Genomic DNA, 657 nt, shown 5'->3' on the forward strand with positions numbered 1-657 from the left:
ACAATAATTGTCAATAATTGAAATATTGTGACAGTGGCGTATATAGGATTTTTTTCTTGGGGGTGATATGACCAAAATTATTTAGCACATTGGGGGCAGGCCGAGGCGGGGGAAAAATATCTAGGATCACATTATGTTATCTTACCTTTCGGTAAAGTACACTATATAGGCCATGCTAGTCATGTCACCATGATGTTACTCAAAACTACACCAACATTTATAATATTATACATTTATTTTCATAAAAAAATCACAAAATAATATTCATTCGTCTTGGTTTTTGAGACATTTCATTCAACACTTCGTCTACATTAACGTCAATATCGCGATGAATGCTTAACATTGCTAAACCATTTAGCCTCTTCTAAATTGAAAAAATAAAACATTACAAAATGCATAGGTTAATATATTATTTCAGTATTACTTCAGATATTGTGTTGCGTAGATATGATTTAATCCTTTTTAAACTTGAAAATGACCGTTCCGGACAAGCTGTAGAAACTGGCAAGGTGCATAAAATTATAAATAAAAAATGAATATTAGGATATAAATCTTCATTGCATTTTAACAAAGCATCAAATTCTGATTTCAGTGTTATATTTTGGCTTGCAAGTTTGTTCCTAAACATTTTTAATTCTGTCAATGCCACTATGTATC

General features: G+C 30.7%; 1 protein-coding gene across 1 annotated transcript; it reads right to left on the minus strand.

Annotated features, from left to right (window-relative positions):
- Positions 1 to 53: 53 nt before the first annotated feature.
- On the minus strand, positions 54 to 643 carry LOC103311728 (52 kDa repressor of the inhibitor of the protein kinase-like). Its single transcript, XM_008191432.3, has 2 exons — positions 425 to 643; positions 54 to 364 (listed from the first exon to the last, which is right to left on the minus strand). Exons 1-2 carry the CDS (start codon positions 626 to 628, stop codon positions 251 to 253), a joined length of 318 nt encoding a protein of 105 aa, XP_008189654.1. The 5' UTR covers positions 629 to 643; the 3' UTR covers positions 54 to 250.
- Between the last annotated feature and the right edge of the window lie 14 nt (positions 644 to 657).

The sequence above is a fragment of the Acyrthosiphon pisum genome, unplaced genomic scaffold (assembly GCF_005508785.2).
Source record: "Acyrthosiphon pisum isolate AL4f unplaced genomic scaffold, pea_aphid_22Mar2018_4r6ur Scaffold_16739;HRSCAF=17404, whole genome shotgun sequence".
Taxonomy (NCBI): domain Eukaryota; kingdom Metazoa; phylum Arthropoda; class Insecta; order Hemiptera; family Aphididae; genus Acyrthosiphon; species Acyrthosiphon pisum.

Bases quoted from the DNA above. Each gene is read 5' to 3' on its own strand.
- LOC103311728 (XM_008191432.3), bottom strand. From the start codon at position 628: ATGTTTAGGAACAAACTTGCAAGCCAAAATATAACACTGAAATCAGAA. The intron at 365-424 runs GTAATACTGAAA...TTTTCAATTTAG, and splicing joins TACGCAACACAATATCTGAA to AAGAGGCTAAATGGTTTAGC.